Source organism: Vitis riparia, chromosome 1, assembly GCF_004353265.1.
Source record: "Vitis riparia cultivar Riparia Gloire de Montpellier isolate 1030 chromosome 1, EGFV_Vit.rip_1.0, whole genome shotgun sequence".
In the NCBI taxonomy this organism is placed as follows: domain Eukaryota; kingdom Viridiplantae; phylum Streptophyta; class Magnoliopsida; order Vitales; family Vitaceae; genus Vitis; species Vitis riparia.
In genome coordinates this window covers 11,452,760-11,472,421 of record NC_048431.1, presented here as the reverse complement: position 1 = coordinate 11,472,421, position 19,662 = coordinate 11,452,760, and the positions used below count along the sequence as shown (strand labels likewise).

At 38.1% G+C, this 19,662-nt stretch overlaps 1 protein-coding gene across 3 annotated transcripts in view; it reads left to right on the top strand.

The window, feature by feature from the left end:
* Positions 1–19,662, top strand: part of LOC117911947 (probable AMP deaminase) — a 28,094-nt gene that overhangs the window by 770 nt on the left and 7,662 nt on the right. For 2 of the 3 annotated variants that reach the window (XM_034826365.1, XM_034826369.1), the window contains exons 2-13: positions 461–663; positions 2,239–2,455; positions 2,782–2,960; positions 3,095–3,146; positions 3,324–3,451; positions 3,539–3,718; positions 3,887–3,954; positions 4,046–4,188; positions 5,744–5,805; positions 14,466–14,579; positions 15,450–15,590; positions 16,584–16,736. In XM_034826365.1, the coding sequence (XP_034682256.1) occupies positions 461–663; positions 2,239–2,455; positions 2,782–2,960; positions 3,095–3,146; positions 3,324–3,451; positions 3,539–3,718; positions 3,887–3,954; positions 4,046–4,188; positions 5,744–5,805; positions 14,466–14,579; positions 15,450–15,590; positions 16,584–16,736 (1,640 nt within the window). The remainder of the gene's footprint in view (positions 1–460; positions 664–2,238; positions 2,456–2,781; positions 2,961–3,094; positions 3,147–3,323; positions 3,452–3,538; positions 3,719–3,886; positions 3,955–4,045; positions 4,189–5,743; positions 5,806–14,465; positions 14,580–15,449; positions 15,591–16,583; positions 16,737–19,662) is intronic. The other variant, XM_034826366.1, reaches the window with a different exon arrangement.

Below are 19,662 nucleotides of genomic sequence, written 5' to 3'. Positions count from 1 at the left end.
TTCGCACTAGTGAACAGGGGGACGCAGTCCTCTATATTAAGAGATGCAACGTGCACTGTCCAGGTTCGATGTTTCTGGTGCTCTCGGGTAATGATCAAAGTGAACAGATTGCTTAAGAATGTGATATTTAACAGCTACCATATAAATCCTGATTGTGTGATTCTAAAAGCGAATTTCCAGTACGTTGGAGAAATGATTGTGGAAACTTGGCTATTGAAATTCAATCTTCCATTAAGGTTCTTAATTGAGGCATGCAGGAATCTAATGGCTTAAAATTCATTTTCTTAGTGACATGCATCTTCTTGTGAGAATTTTTAGAAAATAAGGTGAAGATGCATCTTCTTGCTAGGTTTCTTAAGAAAATAAGGTGAAGAAGCTTTTTGCATTTTTTTTTCTCTCTTTTTGGCTGTAGGTGCATAAGATGGTGTATTGAAGTTTCTTTTTGTGTTGATTTGTGCAGAAGAGCATCTCTCTGCTAGCCACTCTGGTTCCAATGTGAGGGTGGCACCTGTTAGTAGGCTAATGACTCCAAGATCTCTGGGAGGCAATGCATTTGACAGTGCAGGGGATTCCGATGAGGAAGGAACGGAACTTGTAATTGGAGAGGACACTTTTTTCAACTATCCAGACATTAATCATTCAGTTGATTTTATGGGTATTAATGTATGTGTGGTTCTAGCTTCTTCTTTCATATTTCATATTCTCAAATCAAGATTCTCATCATGTTATGTTTAATATTGGGAGTTTTTTAGCTAGTAGACCAAATTTAGAATGTAATCCCATGCAAATTTGAGATGCAGATGCTACTAGTTTTAGACAGTGATGTGAAGTTTTAGATGTGTTGAGCTTAAAAAAGGCCCTACAATCATTTGGTTAGGGAATTTTATTTTTGTTTTTGTTTTTATTTTTTTTATGAGTTCTTCATTTTGAAAGCCATTAGAGGAGGGTAGAGTGATTTTTGTTCCAGAGCAAGTACCAGGTGGGAGATGGTCTCAGGTCAAAGTTTTGGCTCGATGTGCTGTGTGGTGATTTGCTGTAGAAAGATTCGTGCCCATCTTTGTTCAGCATTGCAACCCATGATAATGCTTGGTTTGTGGCTTTACGGGCTGAGGAGGGTGGAAGGATCATTGGCACCCTTGGCCTAAGATGCGTTTTCATGATTGGGAGTTGGGGATGGTGGAGTTGTTTCTTTAGAGTATCCATTCAGTGGATGTTTGAGTTAGCTATGGTATGAAGGTGTGCAAATAATGGCTGCCTCCCCTTGAAGTCCTTTTGCAAGTCATCATTTTCAGTGGTTTTGGAACCTTCACTGTGGTGTAAGTCTATGGGTTTCAGGGCTGAATTCTTTGTTTGGGAGGCTGTATTGAAGAAGATTTTGGCCACCATCATCCATATGATGAGAGATTGATGTTAACTGGTTGAACTTTGTGAGCCATTTTCTCATCTACTAGGGAAAGCTTGCAACATGTGGCATCTTTTTGTTATCTTTATTTGTGATTGTTTGGGTGCTCTTGCAGTCAGTTAAGGTTTCCTTGCTTCACTGGCATGATGGTTTTGTAATAAGACACCTGCAAAGATGTGAAGAATAGCTTTACTACTATACTTTTGGCAGGCGCAATTAGCATTCCAGGGTTTGGGTCCCCATGGAGAGTTTGAAGGGCTTGGCCATGGAAGATTACTTGGTTATTAAAAAAAAGAAAAGAAAAAAAGGAAGAAGTTCTACTGTACTTGTTTTGACACATTCTCAGACTGGAATCATAAGATTTTTGAAGTTATGTAGTGCTCTAATCAAACATTGAGAGCAGCTTTTTGGCTTCAGCTGTTGTCTTGCTTTGTTTATGATGTTTGGCGCACCGTGTGTAACTTCTGTCATTGCAGGGTGTGCCCTTTTCTTGTTTAGTGCCTTTTAATTTAAATTTCTACTCTGCATATAAGAAAAAAGAAGTAAATCAATGTTACTGTGGTCTTAAATGTGAAAACTGTAATAATTATTTAGCAGATAACAGACTATAGGTTACTGCAATAATTTGTTTATTCTTTATTGCCTACTAGATCTTAACTTTGAATGCTGTTAGTCCCAAGTTAAAATTGGGGTGATGAGTGATCCATTCATTTAGGATTGTGTAAGAATCTATTGCTTGGTAGGAGCTGAGTTTTGTAACAGAAGTGTTTCTTCCAGAACAGTTAAGAAACAGTGTCAGAAAGAATCACATTTATTGGTTGTTGCTGGATTTGCAGGATTTAAATTCAAACGTTCAGAATTCAACTCTCCTTCCCTTTAAAGTTGATAATGGCAACTGTTTTCAAGATCAGAAATGCAGAGGAACCAAAACTGAATCAAATGTTGGTGTAGATCTGCATGTCAATGGAAAGATGGACACAGCTTCAGGGAACATTTTGGGAACTAGGCCTATTTCTGCCAACACCATTTCACCACTGAGAACCATAGTGCAGGGTATTTAGACTTCTTATTCTGAAAGAGTTTCACTGGATATTTTCATCTGGCCCTTATTGCCTCCAAATTCTTTTGACATTAGAGTTTATTGACTTCATGGTTGGTTGAGTAGTGTATTGATGGTGTCAACATATTTCTGCATTTCAATTATATGTCTCTGTATCATCCTAATTTTATTTGAAAAAAGCAATTAGCTTTTGGTATTTTATTAGTTTTTCACACTGTCAAGCAAAATGGGTGTATGCTTGTTTTAATCATGTTGTATGAATAAAGGGCTACATGTACTTGATTCATTGTTCTTTCCTTGTCAAAACATCTGAATTCAGAATCAACAAATGTAGAAGAGGAGGAAGTACTGGAGATGATTCGTGGATGTTTAGATTTGCGGGATACCTACGTTTACAGGGAAAAAGTTGCTCCATGGGAGAAGGTAACAGAGCTAGGAAGTACTGCACTGGAGACAAGCAGTGATCCATTTCACTTTGACCTTGTTGAGACAACTACTGTGAGTTTTCCTTTGCTTGCCTGTAATTGTCTTGCTGCACAAAGAATCTATTTGAATTCTCTGGCAGTCAATTAAAGTCAGTCACTTTTCTTTTAAGCTTCTGTTTAATGCTGTTTCTTCCATTTTCCAAGCAGCATCACTTCGGGATGGAAGATGGAGTTGTACATGTTTATGCGAGCAAAAATGGTGAGAACTAAGACCTGCAAGGAATTCATACTACAGTGCAAATAAAAATTCATTATGTAGTTCTTAATCATTGGGCTGATATAAGTTTAGTTGCTTAGTTCATCAAATGTGAGAATCTTCTCTCTCCCTCTCTCTTTCTCTCTCTCATTTTTATTTTTATTTTTAATTTTCTTTCAGACACTGTGGATCTTTTCCCTGTTGCAAGTTCAACAACATTTTTCACTGATATGCATCATATTCTAAGAATTATGGCTATTGGAAATGTTCGATCTTCATGTCATCATCGATTAAGATTTCTTGAGGAGGTGGTGTTTTTCAAACTTCCTTTCTACTTTTACATTGTGTTATTCATATTGGCCTGTGTTTATAACTTATAACTGAACACTATACAGAAATTCCGCCTTCATCTGTTAGTAAATGCAGATCGGGAGTTTCTGGCTCAGAAGAGTGCACCACATCGCGATTTCTACAATATTAGAAAGGTTGATACACATGTGCATCATTCTGCCTGCATGAACCAGAAGCACCTCCTGCGCTTCATCAAGTCTAAGCTCAGAAAAGAACCTGATGAGGTAGGATCAGTCTTTCATTTGAATATTTTATTCTGTTGCTTATTTGCTAGGCTTTAGCCATTTTACTTCAATGATAATAAAGGTAAGATTCTGCTTTGCTTTTGCTTCCAAAAACTGTTATATTCTTTCTTTTTTTGGATGCTTTTTCTCATGGTTTCTACTTTTCAGGTTGTCATATTCCGAGATGGGAAGTATCTCACACTTAGGGAAGTTTTTGAGAGTTTAGATTTGACAGGGTATTCGTTCTTGTGGATTTGTTGATTTTTCTTGTTTGTTTCGGATATAGAAAATGTCTCTTCTCAACTCATATTTGCAATTGCATGGCAGGCATGATCTGAATGTTGATCTATTGGATGTGCATGCTGACAAGAGTACCTTCCATAGATTTGACAAGTTCAATCTTAAGTATAATCCTTGCGGACAAAGCAGATTAAGAGAGATCTTCTTAAAGCAGGACAATCTTATCCAAGGTTTGAAGCACATTGGAATGAGAACTTAAACTTATTACCTAAACAAAATTTGGAAAATATGAAGTTGATAACAGTCATTTTGTTTGGTGTCATCGTTATGTGAAACAAGTGTTACTCAATTGGCTCTTCCTTTTAGATTAGAGACTCATATATGTGAGCCACTTGGAGCTAACAATGGGTAGGGTATGGGTGAATTCTGCTGTAGTTGGACCTTGCCCAACAGACCCAAAGTGTCAGATTGTTTATATTAACAATATTCAGTTTATATCAGGATACCATTGAAGCTGTAACTGAGGAGCATTACATAGTTAAAGCCATATTAAATTTCTTAAGAGTCATAGTCGATAATTAAAAATTGGGTAGTATTTGATATGAATTAGTTTAGTTATCAAACCCAAATCTTTTTAACTCGAGTAGTTCGAACAGATTGGCAAGTTTGAGTCAAATTTGCTGGTTCTACTAAGTTTTGCTTAGAGGTTTGCAATGGAACAGGCCAGGGCAACATGACCGGACATGGTTCCTACTGCATACTAAGGTAACCCACTTGTATTATTTCCTTGAACTTGGCTTGGTTTGGCATATTTCATCATGAATGAATCCTTTGTTAGCCCAATATATGCTAACTCTAGCCAACTTGAATCTCCTCATGACAAAATCAGTAAGTTTTCCAGTCACTTATCACAATTGAAAATTTTGAACTTCAAATAAGTGCTATGTTAAGGTGCTCTGTGCTGGCATATCTGTCATCCTTTGGACTCATTTGTTTGCTGGGGAAGTGGATAAACAATGGAGAGAATGCTGAAAGCAAATTTGCATTTAAAAAAAAAAACGATTATGTTACTCATCGATTGGGTTTCTAGTTGACACCACATCCACTAGTACCCTTGGATAAGGGTGTGATGCCATCAGCACTTACCTACCATATGTAAAGTTTCATATCCTCATTATAATCGGAAGAATTTCTTTACCCTCAAATAGATATGAATGTTCAACAATAATTGTAGATTTCTTATGGCTAAAATTGTTGTTTAGTGTTCAAAGCCAACACATGGGAGGTTACCATTATTTCACAGATTTCAGAAGATTAGCAATATTGCTAGACACCCAAGGGATGTTCTCTAATATTTTCCGTATTCCTTTTCTTGCCTTTTCGGATGCAAGGACAGTCGTAATGCATAAAAAGAATTTGTTTTCTTCAACACGTCTAGGTCAACTTGCTAACATGATGCTTGGACATCCATTTTTACCATGTTGATAATGGGTTACTAAGAGAATCTGGAATTTATCTTTTACAACATGAAGATGTTTTGTACCCTTAACCATTGATGATTAACTTTGCTCTTTAAGTGTTATTTCCAGTTCAACTGGATTAAATTATTATGTGGATCTTCTAATTGCAACTCACCTAGTTATGTAAATTTTCCTCATTATTTTTTTAAAACTATTTTGACATTTGAAATGCATATTTATTGAAAGCAATGCCATAATGGTATTTTCAGCATGAATTATGCATAAAAACTTTTATTGGTCTTGATTAGATATTCGAATATTTCAGGGCGTTTTCTAGCAGAATTAACAAAACAAGTTCTATTGGATCTTGAAGCAAGCAAATACCAGGTCTTTGATTTGTTTTTTTTGTGTGTACGTGTGTGTATATATCACTGTTTCTTTCCTTTCAACTTATTATATGGTCATGATTAGTTTTATACTTCTCCTAGTAATGTTTGTTTTTTCCCCTTAAGTTCCTTTTTTTTTTTTCTTTTTCTTTTTATTGCTAGAAACTCTGCATTAACAAATACAGTGGCTTACTTTGTGCCCTTGAGGCATGGCTCAAGTGGGAAAGGGATGGGGAGGGTTTGTGGGAGGTTCTAGGTTTAGGTCCCAATGGGGACAAAAATTTACCTATCAATATATAGTGGCTTACTTTGTGTTGATGTCAAAGTCCTATTTTGTGCTCCTTTCATAGGCTTGCCCATTTGTGCATAGTTCTATTGAGATATGTTGAATTTCTTAATGAATTGCCTATAACATGCTGCCTTGTGGCATGAACTAAAGCCATAATTCTCCATTTATATGAAGCCTCATGTTTTGCATTTCCATTGTGAGCTCTGCATAAGTATTTTCTAATTTACCTTTTTGTGCGAAGATGAAAGTGATGCTTAAAATGGTTTGCTTATTCCTTAGGTAGATAATGGCCCCAAGCACCTAGATTCCACAACCATGATGTATGCCAAGGAAGTTATACTTACCTACCTCTAGATGGAAAGTTATTTGTTGAAAACTCTATGAAGTGTTCATCCTCATTCGTGAGGAGGAATGTCCTTTCTATGTTTTTTATGGAGGGAGACCCCCTTGGAAAGTGATTTGGAAGTGGCTGTGTTAAGATTGTTGTCTCTTTTGTTCTTTTTTCTGAGGGTGAAGGTTTCCTTATTCATTATAGATATAGATCCCCCTCCTTGAATTGTAAAGGAAAAGGCTTCTCTTTAGCTTATATTTCAAACAAAGATGGCTCCTAAAATCACCTTGCTCCACGATTAACCTTGATTATATCCATATCTTCTTGAAGATGTCCCATCCCTTCCTCCCTCCCTTGACTCCTTAGACATAGTATCCCAATGTTATATTATGATATAGAAGTCAAGAATAGGGCTTGAGGCTCCTATATAGACTTAGTCATCTTAGTGAGGGGGAGTGGACCCTTTTATCACCTAGTATTTGGAATTTGCTTGAGGACTTGGTTTGGGAAGCTTGAAACAGATGTGTGTTGGACCCATTTCAGACATTGGGAAAAGGAGCCCATTGTGCATGGGAAATGCATCTCACCACCAATGTGTAAAATGCTATGGCAAAGAGGCCCCTTAAATCAAAAGTTCTAAGGGGCTTACAATTGGTTGGATCTTGCTTCCTATTATGCTTGGGTTTATTTGGTAGACTGAAAGGCCTCTATTAGTTAGGTCTTGCTAGTTGGGTTTTCTTTGTAGGCTTTTGTAGAATGAACCAGATTTAGAGGTAGGAATTTTCTCAATCTTGAAGATCTCCTAAGCCTATCATGCCTTTGGATCTTCTTTAAAAGCTCTAACCCCCATTAAGATTACTACCATCTCTTTGTGTACTCCATTTCTTCCCTCAGCTTGCTTTACTTTCTTTTCAGACTTCGATGACAACTTTCTTTTTTGACCTCCTTTCTATAAACAATGTAATGGTTGTTGTTGTTTAACTTGCAAAGCTCTTCCTTCAAGCAAACCACGCTCACTCTTTGCAATCTGTATAGGGACCTAATTACTTTTCTTTTCACGTTGTCATTAACCCCTCTAAAAATTTGGGACATTATCCACAACTTCAATGATTAACAAAAACCAACTCCCAATCATTCTTTCCACCCTTCCTACCCCTTCCAACTTCATGCTAATTGATTGAGCATTCCAACTTCTTTAATTCTCTTTCAAGCTTTGACAAGCAAACTTTCCTTTTCCTAAAAGCGTTAGACTAACACTTTGTCTCTTTCCTTACCTTCAATTTCCTTAAGAGATTCAAAATCTTTTCCTCGTAACCTACAGTCGGCATGCCCAAAAACTTGCTAAAATTTGCCAAATAACTTTCAGCCCAATCCTCTGGGTGAGAGCCATCCTCATTGCTCCTCTCACTATCCTCAATTTCTCCTAAAAAAGGTTCTTTGTGTGTTGTCACCAACTAACCCAGCCGAACCTTCCAACTTGACCTCATTGCCATCCACCCAAACCATTTTAATCAGGTTAGCATCCAAACAAGACCCCCTCTTCTGGAACCCTAGGTTCTGTGAACCTCCTCCAATCCAACAAAACCACAGAAGCACCCAAAGAAGAAGAAGAGGCACCCAAACCCCCCCAAAGGAAATATCGGAAAGGGAGAAATACCTAGGAATCTTTCGGCTTCCTCCATTAGGGCGTCATTAGAGAGCAAAGAGCAAAGGGACACCCCTCCACACGATGAAGCAAGCATCACCAATTCATCAGCTTCCCCACATATTCTCTCCTTCATACTCAAATCACCAACCCTACGGCTTTGGTTCATTGCCTTAGCTACTTCGCTTGTTACAAGGGAAGAAAAAGTAGTAGGAGCACCCATCGGTTCCTTTAAAACAGGTGAGAGCTACCTTAAGCTCGTCTCCGGCCCAAAACAAGGGCTTCTTAAAGATTGCCCCTCACAACTCTTGGACTGGGCAGAAATAGAAGGCCCAATAGAGCCCTCATTTGAATCACAATCAACCCACTTCCTAAGGGCCTGTTCACCTCTATTTGAGCTAAACCCTCAACCACTCAGCCTAACCCACTTCCTAAACTCCTCTTTGCAACACCAGCTGCATCACTATTCCTGCACAAGCCTGCAGATCTGTCAGACACCCCATTAGAGCATGCTGCCCCCTCCCTCACAGCAACCTTCCCCTTCCAACCTCGAGAAGTCTCATTCCAACCACAAGCAGCCACCTCACCCACAACTTTTTTACTTTTCATAGAGTCAATTTCAGACTCCTTTAGGGCGCGTGAACTCCCATCACCCTCATCCCTTACCTCTCTCCAGTTACCTTTTGGGACCACTCACGACATCCATTAGGGGACTTCCCACCAAAGCTGCTCTGCAAAGCAAACCACCCCAACACCACTTGCAGAGAGCTAGGAAGCCTTCTCCCAACGGATTTTACAAGAACTCTGGCCCATTGTTTGTTGTGACTATGGGCAATATGTTCATCCACCATCACGAAGCTGCCGCACCTATCTCCTAACATTTGGAAAAGCTCCATGCTCCACAAGTGCAACAGAAGACCTAAAAGCCTCACCCAAACTTCTATGGCATGAAACTCATTTCGAAAGCACCCCACTTGAGGGTCCCGCTTCCTTAAAGACAAACTCTTGTTTTCAAACAATCTCAACCCCTTGTTAAGCATTGAATCTGCCTCCAAGGAATATTTAAGACAAATGAAATAAGAGCACCCCCAAGCAAAAATAAAGACACTCCTCTTCTCATTTGTCAGTTCTAAAAGGCCCACTTCTTTAAAACACCCAGGTCAAGCACTAGATCTCCAAGGTCCCTGTTTTAGGTTTATGAAATTTTCACTGACTTTAACCCTGTTTGTTATTCCCTGTCCTCATCTTGTGATGGGCAGATCCCCATTTTCAGTCAAAGAAGTTTGAGGTTCTTGAGCTCCTTCAAAGGTGGTTTATTTATTTATTATTATTATTATTATTCATTCTTGGGAGGTGATTTGGGAAAAATTATGAAATTGGAGCAGTTAAAGAAAAGAGATAGGGCTATAGCTAATTGGTGTTGCTTGTGCAAGAACGATACCAATCATATCCTATTTCATTATGGTGTAGCTCCTATTCTTTGGCACCTATTATTCTTGCTCTTTAACATGTTAAGATGGTGTGGTCCTTTTCTTTCTTTTTTTTTAATTTGGGGTTGTGGGGAGGATTTGGTTTAAAATGTGAAGAAAAGCTCGAGGTTAGCCTCATTATATTTGTTCTAGACTATTTGGTAGAAGTTGAAATCAAAGAACTTTTGAAGATGTGGAGAAGTGATCCAAATGTTAAAAGGATTCTTTTTTTTTTTTTTCAAACAGTATTTCTTTGGTCCAGATTCTGTGTGGGAGCAGGATGTTCATTTGTGCTTGATTTTGTGGGTTGGTGGGGCCTCAGTGTGTTTCCTTTTCTTGTTTCTCACCCTTGATTAACCTTTATATACTTCCTGTGTTCTTGGATTCTACCCACTTTTTGATTGGCATTTTAATAAATTGTTCATCTGCCTATAAAAAAGTTGTTGACCTGTACTGTGGGTGGGAAATGGCCTAAAACTGGCTCGAGCTTGGCTTACACCTTGCTAGGGATGGACCTCACCACCATACAAGGCTTGAGCCTTACCCAACCTCAGTGCCCACATATGCTAGCCTAATCTTGGCCTGCACCATAGCCTATTTCAACTTGGGGGCTAGACAATGTCAACTTGCAAGCTAACCTAACCCTTGCATGTAGGCTACCTAACCTCAGCTCAGAAGCTAGCCTAACACTAACTCATAGGATCGTGGCTAGCCCAATCATAACCCCAACTTTAAAAATAAGCTTAAACTAGCTTGAAGCCTCTTTATATTTTATTCTTTCTCTTATAGGTGGGAGGATTTGAACAATCAAAATGAGTGTGTGCTTCTTATTTTCTAAGTGGAGGGAAACTGCATTTAAATATACCTCTTTTCTAAAAGTGATTTCATTTTCATGCCAACTTAAAATGCAGCCTCGGGGCCTAGGTTCAAGCCTTTATTTTGGTAAGTGATTTAACTTGAAGGCACTCTAGGGTTGTCCAAGTCCAATGCTAGCCAAACTCAGCTCACCTCCCACCCCTAGCCCCAACTAAGTTTGTGGGTTTCCTTAAATTTTATTTTGGGAAATGTTTGAAAAACTATTTCCATGCCAATTCAAGTTTGGATATGAAGAAGTTTGAATCCTTGATTTTGACTTGAGTTTGATGCTGCTTTTTCTTCTTCTTTTTTTCATATAGCATGTCATTTATCTAAACATTTGAATCTAAGTAGCCTTGGCAATTTGGGGATTTGTGAATCCCCCATAATATTGCAATTTTCCTAGGAAAACAATGTAAACCATAAAAAAAGGAATTGGAAGCTCTTGGCAAGAATCTTGTAAATATTTGTATAAAATTCAATAGTATATTGAAAAAAGAAAAGCTAATGGAGATAAGCCTTTTAGGGTTTATTCACAAGGTGAGATCAATAGTATTTTGGTAATATCTGTATATAGATTATATACTGTCAAATTTTGTAATAGTTAATTCTAGTCCTATTTAGAGTTTAGAAAGGGAGGATTCAGCTGTTTGGAAGGGTGGGGGAAATGGAAATTTCAGGGTTAAGGAAGCTTATAACTTGCTGATTGCTCCCAACAATTTTGCCTTCTGAAAAAGTGCATTTGGGTGAATAAAGTCCCAACCAAAGTTGCCTTTTTTGCTTGGGAGGCCACGTGGGGGAAGATTCTTACCCTAGATAGGCTTCAAAAACGGGGGTGGCAGCTCCCTAATTGCTGTTTTTTATGTGGTTGTGAAGAGGAAACTGTAAATCATATTCTTTTACTGGAATTCCATTCCTTTGTGTATTTTTTGAACGGTTTGGAAGTAAATGAATATATTAGCTTTTAGGGAGGGGTCCTTAGCTTTACAGAAACTCAAAAATTCTTTTGTATGTAACTTGTGGAGTTGGGCTAGGGTGTATATTGGAGAGGAGTCCTCTTCACTTATAGGCTTTTTGGAGTGGCTAGCGTCCACTTAAGGGCTGGTGAGGCTGTTTGTTTTTGCTTTTTGAGGTTTAGGCTACTGTGTATACTCCCTGTATGCTTTGTGGCTTTTTGCCCTTTGATATATATTTCGTGCTTATTTATAAAAAAAAGGTATTTTTTGGAAACTTATTGTAGCATTAAGTTTTAATACTTCGAAATTTTCCCTTTTTTTAAAAAAAACTTTTAAAAGTGTATATATATAATAGTGTCTATTCCTAAAAAAGTTTCTACATTTTAAAGCATCAATGTTCTTTTCATTCGATTATTTGGAAAGTTTAAGAGTTCTAGGAAAAGAGTGAGTCCCACTATGTTCCCTTATAAGCTGAGTTTTATTTCTTATGGGTTGTCAAGTCTTTTGGTTTTCATGAAGCATATAAGTAAGGCTATTTAATGTAAGAGCCAACAACAATGAATAGTATGATCTGTTCCAACAATTTTTGCATCTTTTCCAACTTTGAATGGTGAGACTTCTAGAAGGACCTTATTGAGATTTTAAGGTTTTCCTGTCTGTTCTTTTTTATATTCTCTTTTTGTTCTCAATTTTCATTTTTTTTAATAATTTTTTTGTTTTTTTTTTTTTTCTGATTGCCATAGCCTTCTGTCCGTGTTCCCTTCCTTAAATCCTTAAAGAGTGGAGCCTTAGCTCACCTTGTTCATTATAGAGTCCTCCTAGGGTTGTCCTACATCAAAAAAAGGAAAGTCAGCCAGGTAGGGGTTTGTAAATTGTCATACATAGAATTTTGAATTATTTTGAAATGATCCAGTATGAATTCAGATTTAATTGTATGAACTGATTAGTTATAAAATCAAAATATTGTTGTGGAATGAAAAAGTTATAGTCCTTATACGTGGAAACCTGTTCTGTAATTTTGGTTTCGATCCTCTCCTGAGTTCTATATGGAACAATTTCGAGAGCCTCAGTCCACCAAATTATTATTCTTCAGAATTACATACTTTAGTCTCTGATCCAAGCCCAAGGATTTGTAAAGCCTGAACTTGAATTGTTTGGTGCAGTTAAGTATTGATTGAAACTTCAAAGAAGTCATTAAGGGAAAATGGAGAATCTTTGGGCAGCATGTTGTGGTAACAATTGTAAATGTAGTTGGAGATAGAAGAGTTGGGAAAACTCATGACCTCTCTCTCTCTCTCTCATGCGCACTTGTTATAGCCTGCCCTTGAGGTGAGAGCTTGGTCATTATCTTGTTCAGGCCTCTATTTACTTATCTCTCTTTTCAGCCCTGTCCAATCTATCGGCCCTATTCATTTCTCTCCAGAAAAATTCATATGGCAATCTAAAGCCCCATCCAAGGTCAAGGCCTTTGTATGGCTAGTGGCCAACAAGAAGATCAATACCAATGACTTGCTACAAACAAGAAGACTTTACAAGCCCTTAATCTTGATCGTTATACTCTATGTACGAGGAGTGGTGAATTGATTGATCATCTCATCTTACGGTGTTTGATGACCTTGGCGCTTTGGCATAGACTAGTTAGACTAGCTAGGCTTGATTGGAGTCATCCTAGGAGTATAAGTAATGCGATGATCATTTCCTTTAGAGGTTTGGGGAGTATAAGTAGAGGCAAAATTCTTTGGAAAATTCCATTCCTCACTCTAATTTGGATAGTATGTTAAGAAAGAAATGTAAGGATTTTTGAGGATAAGTGAAGAAGTACATAGTCAATAGAGGAATTGATGTATTTTTATTGTTCTTCTTGGGCCTCAACAGTTTCAGCTTTCAAGAGCACTCCTGTTAATGTTATTTAGCTCAATTGGAATTTGGAGTGTATATAGAAAGTGTTTAAATAACAAATCTTAGAGCAAAATTTCAGTCTCCTTTGTAGATGTATTGATGCCCTAAAAGAGTAGAGCTACATTTCCTTTGTATAGTTTTACATGGTACAATATTGAGGTATTTGTCTAGATGGTATATTGGAGAAAACCTATTCATATGTTCTTTTGGTTAGAGTTTGTATATTTGGGAAGGATTCCTCGTCCTTCACATGTAATTTTGAATCATTATATATGAATATTTTGTTTCTAGCAAAAAAGAAAAAAAGAAAAAATATAAGTGTGGTTGAGACCTTGGCTATGTTTGGCCAGCTGCTTATTGAAATCTGTTGGCTGAACCGATGATATTTTGGCTTTGAATCTGTTCTTAAAGATGTCTCCAACTTCTACTTGTTCTGAATGTGAGACAACACATTGTCATTAATTTGATTGAATTTAGGATGTTTTATTTCTGTGTCAGTCTACCCATGCATTCACTTACATTCATTCCTTGTCTTTGAAGGAGGAAAGACCTCAACATTCAAAATATTATCTTTTTCCCAAACTGAAGTGAAGTATTTGATAGAAGTTCTACTATTATGGAAGAATTGTTATGAATTGCTCATCTATTTGAGGTTATAATATGAAATACTAGCTTTTTAAAAGTAACGAATTGAGGTATGGGAAACGTGTTCTGTTAACTGTAGAAATATTTTTATATATTTTTTGGTTATTTAAATATATTTTTTGGTTATCTAAATTTAATCTTTCTATCATAAACTGGATGTATCTTGCATGAAAAAAAAAATAAATAAATAAAATATTTACTAACATGTTTGCTAGGAAAAAATGATTTTGGGTATAAACAATTTCAAAGTAAAAAATGAATAAATAATTTTTTTCTGATCAAGAGATCTTGACACATAATTTTGTCTCAACAGCTCTTAAATATAAAATATTCAACTAGAATTTTTTGCCTTGTTTCTCAATTAATATCCAACTGGCCCTGAACGTGTTTCAATTGTTGTGCTATTAGGTTCTCTGAATATGTTAATCTCTACTGTTTAATTTCTCAAGAACTTGGCCTATTTTGAACTCTAGAGTTGCCCTTATGGACATGGATGCAACTTATTTATGTTAGCTTCTCTTCAAAACATTATTTTTTGGAGTATCTAATTCTGGTTACTGTATGATGTCCAGATGGCTGAGTATAGAGTGTCAATATATGGAAGGAAACAAAGCGAATGGGATCAGCTGGCGAGTTGGTTTATTAACAATTCAATTTACAGTGAGAATGCTGTTTGGTTAATCCAGGTATTTTATGACAATAACATTTCTTCTGGCAGCTGCTGTGTTGTGTTCCATTAACTGGCTATCTAAGTTCCTGGTATTTCTTATCAGTTTAAAATTTTTTGGACTTATTTCAAATGATTTTAAATAGCTTGATCTTGATTCGCAAAGCTGTATAGTTAATGTCTGTGATAGAATTTTATTTTAGCATTTGTTTGTATATTTATTTTTTGAGGGTCTTTTATGTTGATGGTGAACCAGACAAAATATAATGTGAAAATGAGGTGGCTTGGCTCAATGGGTGAGCAAATACGTCCCTCTGAAAAGGGAAGAAAAAGAGTAAGTGATAGTGGGAAGAGGAATGGGGTGAAGAAAGACTCTAGTGAATATCTACTATTTACTCTCTCTCTCTCTCTTTATACACACACACACACACACACACACTTGGACTCGCACATACGCCGCTCTAGGCTTTGCCTTTTAGTCTGAGAAAGAAAGGACCTCGGAAGGTGGCAAAAGACGGATATTTTCAAAGATATATATATAAACCTATAAAGGAGAATCCTGAATAGAACTGTGGCCTCCTTTCAGTGTGTCATTTTGTTGACATTGGACTAGCAGATGATTGTTTAAGGTTCCCTCCAAAGGAACCCACCAAACAGGATTGGAACAATGGTTTTTCTGTTTCAGCAACTACTGACTAGCCTTCCTATTTGTAACATGATTTCAATGTTACATGTGAGTTGGTGTTGACTTGTACAAAGTTTTGTTTTTGGTCCGTATGTGGTATTTTCACCAATCAAATGTGATTTTTTTCTCTCTAAATTTTGCGTGATTGTTTTGGTTGCTATTAATTTTGTGGACTTACATGTTTTCATTCTCATTTTGGTGCAGCTACCACGGCTATATAATGTTTACAAGCAAATGGGGATTGTTACAAACTTTCAGAATATTTTAGATAATGTGTTTATTCCTTTATTCGAAGTAACAATTGATCCAAGTTCTCATCCGCAACTACATGTATTCCTAAAGCAGGTTAGTTCATCTGTTTACATGTCTCTGAGAAAGTCATCTGCTGAATTATGAGTTGATAACAATTCAATTTTCATTCCAAGTATGTTGACTATTTATTCATGAATGTTGTCCTTGTTTTTATGCTTGTTATTTTAATCTTGAAGTTTTATAGCCACATAAGTGATCTATATTGAAAAAACCTTCTTCTCCTTGTTTTTATTTTATTTTATTTTATTTTTTATTTTTATTCTTAATTATACAGAGTTTTATGTGAAAATTTATTTTAACATTCCATATGTGATGGTTTATGATTATATTTGTTGGTATTTTTTTATAGGAATTATATTTTATTATATTTGTTGGTATTGCTCAATGTAAATGAAGTTAATATTTAGAAATTTCCTCTTTCTTACTATAGTAAAGCGGATTTTATGTATTTCCATCCTATGTGCGTTTTATATTTTATAAAATGCATAAAACATCTAAATATCTAATAGTTCAAATGCATAAAACTAAATTTTTAACTTCTAAGTTTAAACTTGTCTTGCTGAGGGAGAAAGGCTAAAGTTGTCCTCAAACAATTTGTTTATCTAACTTCTTATTGACAAACCTAATTTTAGAGAACAGTTGATTTCTTACGCATAATTGGAATTTTTTTATCTAAAGGGTGGTCAAGAAAATATATATTCAGTCAAACTTTATTTTGCACTCAATATAAAACTACTTTGTGGAATCATCATGCTCATGAAAATTACTTTCTGGACGTTATTAACCCTTTCAATAATCCTATTTAGTTATATCTAGATTTTTAATTATATTATTTTGTGAAATATGGTAATATCAACCAAGATGAAGTCGTTTCTCAGCCTGATGACTGATTCTGATACTTAAAAGCATGGGCAGATGCACGCTGCATATGTAGGAATGCATCTTCGGCTCATCTTCTTCTTGGGATACCTTGTATTTTAGTTATCTCTCAGGACTGCGCTAATGGTTCTTTGTTTGCCAATACAGGTTGTGGGTTTCGACATTGTAGATGATGAAAGTAAACCAGAAAGGCGTCCAACTAAACACATGCCCACGCCTGCCGAATGGACCAATGAATTCAATCCTGCATACTCTTACTATGCTTATTACTGCTATGCTAACTTGTACACTCTCAACAAGGTTTGTATTATAACTTTTTTTCCCCATTTTCACAAATTAAGGCCACTGTATTCCTCTTTTGTTCAAATGCACGCACATAAATTTTGAGCTCCCAACATTGACTGATGGGTTAGAAGTATAGATTAGTGGAACATTGTAAATCTTTTTGTGAAAGCTTTATATAGAAATTTGCCTTTGGGTTGCAGTGTTATTGATGCTTGCATGCCTAAAATGCATTCCTACCATGTATTGATCTTAGTGTCTTCAGATGGATTCATGTTTGATGGTTGACTTAACTTTCTACTTCTGCTTCTGTTATTGCTGGAGAAATTTTGAAACTCATAGAGTCTGCACTTCAGGTTTCTAGTTTTAGAATGACGGCTCTTCTTCATTAGTTTGCTTGCATGAATCTGGCTGGTGCTGATGAATAACCTAGCTTTAATCCTAGATTTTTGGAGATTGAGGAATGATTAATGGCTTTGAGGATCTCTTGACTCTGAATAGTTGCTTTGTTCTCTTCATAAGACTGGCGGGCGATGAAAAGAAAATCCTAACCATTTATAAAGACGGTGATGTTCTCTCTCCGGGATGGAGAGGATAGATAGCCCAGCATGGAAAGATTGAAGTCTTGGATAGTGTTCGAGTCTAGTTATGGCAAAGTTTTGGGTAGCGATTGAATCGAAGACGTTTGAAGTGTCTATAGAGGAAATCAAAGGGAAACTAAAAGGTATCATTGTGGAAAGGAGTAGAGGCTTTTCCTCTTGGATCAGGTTTGGGGTATCAAGTTTGAGGAAGCTACTGGAATGCTTTGAAGAATGCTGTAGGGAGGAAAAGAGAGGAAGATTGGTTAAAGTCTGGGAGGAAGAGGGAAGAAAGTTCCGGTTGGAGAGGCGTGTAAACGGGGCAGGAAGATACGTCTTATGCTCTGTTGTGGATGTAGAGGCTAAAAGATTTTGTTTAGTCTTTCCTGAAGGAAAGGGCGTGATAGGAGGATGGGCCATTCTAGCCGAGAAGCTAAGGGCGTTGGGGATAGTTACTAAAAAGGAAGACAAAGGTGTAGAAGCAACCCAATTCAAATCAAAAAAGAAGGATGCAACAAAGATGATGAGGAAGAAGGGTGCAGTGGTAAGAAGAAGCAGGGGGGGAAAAAAAGCTTCCTAGATGTGGCTAAAGGACCGGCTGGAAGGGTAGGTGAAGAGCTGTGGCTTCAGGCTGGAGGAAGGGGATTGAGGAGGAGGGAGGAAGTTTTGGGGCGTTGCCTAGTTGGTAGGTGGGAAGGGGCAGTGATGGAGATGGAGTTAGATTCGCTTAAATACTGGGGGAAACGCAGCTGGAACCTTAGGAAAGGAGTTAAGGTGATGAAGCTGGGAGAACCTTTCTTCTTGTTGGAATTTGAAGATGAAGGGGAAGCAGAGAGGGTATTAAACAGGGGGACGCGTAGATTTCAGGATAGGCTGCTGCATTTAGAGAGATGGAAGGAGGCTGGGTGTTTACAGGTTGGAAGCCAAACAAAAGAAGTTTGGGTAAGGGTGGTGGGGCTTCCGCTTCACTGTTGGAGTGAAGAAATGTTCAAAAGTATTGGTGATTGCTGTGGAGGTTTAGTGGAGGTGGATGAAGATACAAAGAATCTTTCTCAACTTCAATGGGCCAGGATTTTGGTAAAGAATGGCGGAAATTTTTTTCCAGGAACTTTGAATTTAGTGGTGAAGTCCTTCTGCTATGCAGTCCGCCTGTGGTGGGAGGTGCAGCCTAGAGTTTCAGCAGTGGAGCCGATGATGAACTTGAGTTGGAGAGAGGGGGAAAGGATGAGGGAAAAAGGGGATGAGGGATCACGCGCTGGGAACAGCGGTGGGAAGGAAAAGGAAGGATGGCGTGTAGCTGAAGCTGATGGATCAGGTGCAGTCAGAAAAAGAACGGGAAAAGAAAAGTGTGATGGTGACAAGATGGGAGTTTCAGCTGATGGGCTGGCAGGATATAGCAAGGAGGAAGGAGAGGTGGGCTCAAGTGAAAAAGACGTGGTGGGTGGGCTTGATAGCTGCAAGTTTGGGTGCGAAGTGACTCAGCCCAGAAATAGTCAAAGTCTGGAGCATGAGAGTACTGAGGCGTGGGTAGAAAAACAAAAGGTTATAAATGGGTCAAGGGTTAGTTGGGAAAGGGGCCAGTCAAGCAGAGGTGGGGAATGGGCCGCCCATGAAGGCCCTTTAAGTGTTAAAAGAAATTTTTTGGGCCAGATGGACAATAGGGGTGAGAAGCGGGCTTCAAGGGTGGATATCTCTTTCTTGCAACGGGATGGGCTGGGTCATTTGGACAATAGGCCCAAAGCGGTAGAGAAAGATGGGCCTTCCAGCTTAGCGGTGAAATACACGTCGGTGGAGCAGGCTTTTGAAGTTGGCCCATCTTCTTTTCAAAAGGATGGGCTGGGCCGGCTGGACCATAGATCCAGAGGGGCAGGAGGAGAGGGACAGCCCATCCTAGCATCAGTTTGGGCCCTGCTTGCTTATAAGACTCCCTGGGATGAGCCCGGCGAAAATGCTAAGGCTTCGTCTTGCCTTGTGCCTGCTGAGGAGTTTTTCGCCGAAGACAGTCTAGTCGGAGGGATGGGGCCTTCAGCGGCGAGAGGGACACCAGAGCGCTGCTCAATAACGGACAAGTGCTTTTTGGAGGAAGCTTCCAGGTATTCCCTCTCAAAACCTTCGACTATTTGCGTGTGGGGGGGTCGGGCCTCTTCTTCTTCTTCTCCTTTCTCTAGGATGGGGGGCTCTTTGCTTGAGATGGAGGAGAGATGTGGCCATGAGGTCATTCTGAAGGAAACCGAAGAGGGGTTAAGTATCAACCCTCTAAGCATGCGTCCGACAGAAGAGAGAATGGGAGAGAAGAGTACGAGCGGGTTTTTCCCACTAAAAGATGGAAGGAAGGAATGGGGCGAGGAAGAGGAAAAGGATATGGA